The sequence below is a fragment of the Myzus persicae genome, unplaced genomic scaffold, assembly GCF_001856785.1.
Source record: "Myzus persicae strain clone G006 unplaced genomic scaffold, MPER_G0061.0, whole genome shotgun sequence".
NCBI classification, from domain to species: Eukaryota; Metazoa; Arthropoda; class Insecta; order Hemiptera; family Aphididae; genus Myzus; species Myzus persicae.
This window is the reverse complement of record NW_019103014.1, coordinates 1-1,756: the sequence shown is the minus strand read 5'-3', so window position 1 is coordinate 1,756 and position 1,756 is coordinate 1. Positions and strand designations below refer to the sequence as shown.

General features: G+C 31.0%; 2 protein-coding genes across 2 annotated transcripts; one reads left to right on the top strand and one right to left on the bottom strand.

Annotated features, from left to right (window-relative positions):
* Positions 1 to 147: 147 nt before the first annotated feature.
* Positions 148 to 1,121, top strand: LOC111033564 (protein ALP1-like; the record flags this gene model as incomplete). The annotated part of the gene is made up of 3 exons (XM_022314355.1): positions 148 to 526; positions 585 to 807; positions 884 to 1,121. Coding segments are annotated over 3 exons (609 nt in total), but the record flags the coding sequence as incomplete, so codon positions are not given.
* LOC111033563 lies at positions 819 to 1,723 on the bottom strand. Its single transcript, XM_022314354.1, has 2 exons — positions 1,548 to 1,723; positions 819 to 1,463 (listed from the first exon to the last, which is right to left on the bottom strand). Exons 1-2 carry the CDS (start codon positions 1,587 to 1,589, stop codon positions 1,017 to 1,019), a joined length of 489 nt encoding a protein of 162 aa, XP_022170046.1. The 5' UTR covers positions 1,590 to 1,723; the 3' UTR covers positions 819 to 1,016.
* Between the last annotated feature and the right edge of the window lie 33 nt (positions 1,724 to 1,756).

Below are 1,756 nucleotides of genomic sequence, written 5' to 3'. Positions count from 1 at the left end.
AGGTAGGTACCTACATTTTATTTGGGTACCTATAATTCATTAATTGTTACTTCAATCTTTGACATTGGAGGTTCTGGTAGAAAATTGGATCTACTGTAGTGAAACGAAACGTAATACGTGGATTTCTTACGGTTCATAGTACCGTAGGCCGTAAGACCGTATTATAATCTATTTATTTTTCGATTATGTCCAATTACTATATTTAGATATTTTTCCATGAATGTGCAAGCACTTGTAAATTCAGATTTGAAATTCATGGATATTGTTGCTAGATGGCCTGGGTCTGCACATGACAGTAATTTTTTCAGAAACTCTAGACTGTATGCAAGATTAGAATCGGGTGAATTCAATAACAATGCCATCTTAGGAGACAGTGGTTATGCTCTAAAACCGTATATGTTAACACCAATATTAAACCCGGTTGGACGAATAGAGATGCTATATAACGAGTCCCAAATTAGAACAAGAAATATAATAGAAAGGTGTTTTGGGGTCTGGAAAAGAAGATTTCTAGTGTTATCACTTGGTTCGTAGTTATATTTGCAATAAAATTAATTGTTGTCTAAAAATATATTTAATTTCAGGTATGCGATTACAACTAAAAACTGTGCAGGTAATAATAGTTGCAACAGCAATTTTGCACAATATATGTAGAGATATGAATGAGGATTTACCTGAAGACAGTTCTGATGATGTCTTACACCAGTTAAATGAAGCAGAAGACATGGCTGAAACAGACCATCGTCATGATGATAATGGTGAAGACTCAATCACTAGAAACTCACTACTTAACAATTACTTTGCTAGGTAAAGACTGATGAATTAATATGAACACCGTTTAATAAGATTATGTTAACATAAATCATTCTTTTTTCTGTTTTAGATTATAATGTATAGATGATCAGAGAATGACACACAATCAACGTGTTCTTTCTTATCACTGTATACGTTTATCATAATGTAACATAATTAATAGTTGATACTAACATGATGCCTAAAGTCTAAGAAAAAAGTATCTATAAATAGAAATATTTTTTAAGAATATGAAAAATATATAAATTATGGTATAGGTGCCTATTAAAAAAAATGCATAAGATTAAAAACTTATAACTTAACTTAAATTTGAAAGAGTTTTTTTTTTTAATTTCAATATCTAATCTTAATGCCTCAACCTTTAGTTCATGTTCCAATTTTTCCCACTCAAAGCGTATACACCCTCTCTCTTTCTCCACCTCGATTAATTGTAACTGCTTGTCATAGACATCTTTCTTTTTACTATCAACATCATTATGTAATTTTCTCTGTCTTTTGTTCATATTTACACCCCCCGACATTGGCTTTCTTTTCCCAGTAACTAATTCATCAGAAACTGGCTGGCGTAATGAAGCTTGAGTCCAATTTTCCCAGTTTGGTGGTTTGCTACTGGTACTGGGTGTTACCTCTAATTGCTCAACAGTGACAACCTTTCAAATATAACAAAACAAATAGAATTTATTTAACTAATCTGATTTTTACCGATAGTAAAATAATTAATATTATATACTTACATTGAGTGATGTTTGGTTGATGAGCTCACTATCTTCAAACATATTTGGACTATTAGTTTCCTCTAATACAAGTAGTAAATCGTCCACTTCATTGTTGCCAACAGTTGTAGTAGAGGTTTGTCTCAAATTATTCTGGGACGAATCTAATAAATATAGGTACAATTCAATTATAATAATATAAGCTTTACTAATATTAGAATACTAATCAA

What these genes read in the sequence shown, in the direction of transcription:
- LOC111033563 (XM_022314354.1), bottom strand. Translation starts at nt 1,589, where the DNA reads ATGTTTGAAGATAGTGAGCTCATCAACCAAACATCACTCAAT. An exon ending in TCAACCAAACATCACTCAAT is followed by an intron (nt 1,464 to 1,547) that starts GTAAGTATATAA and finishes TATATTTGAAAG; the next exon opens with GTTGTCACTGTTGAGCAATT.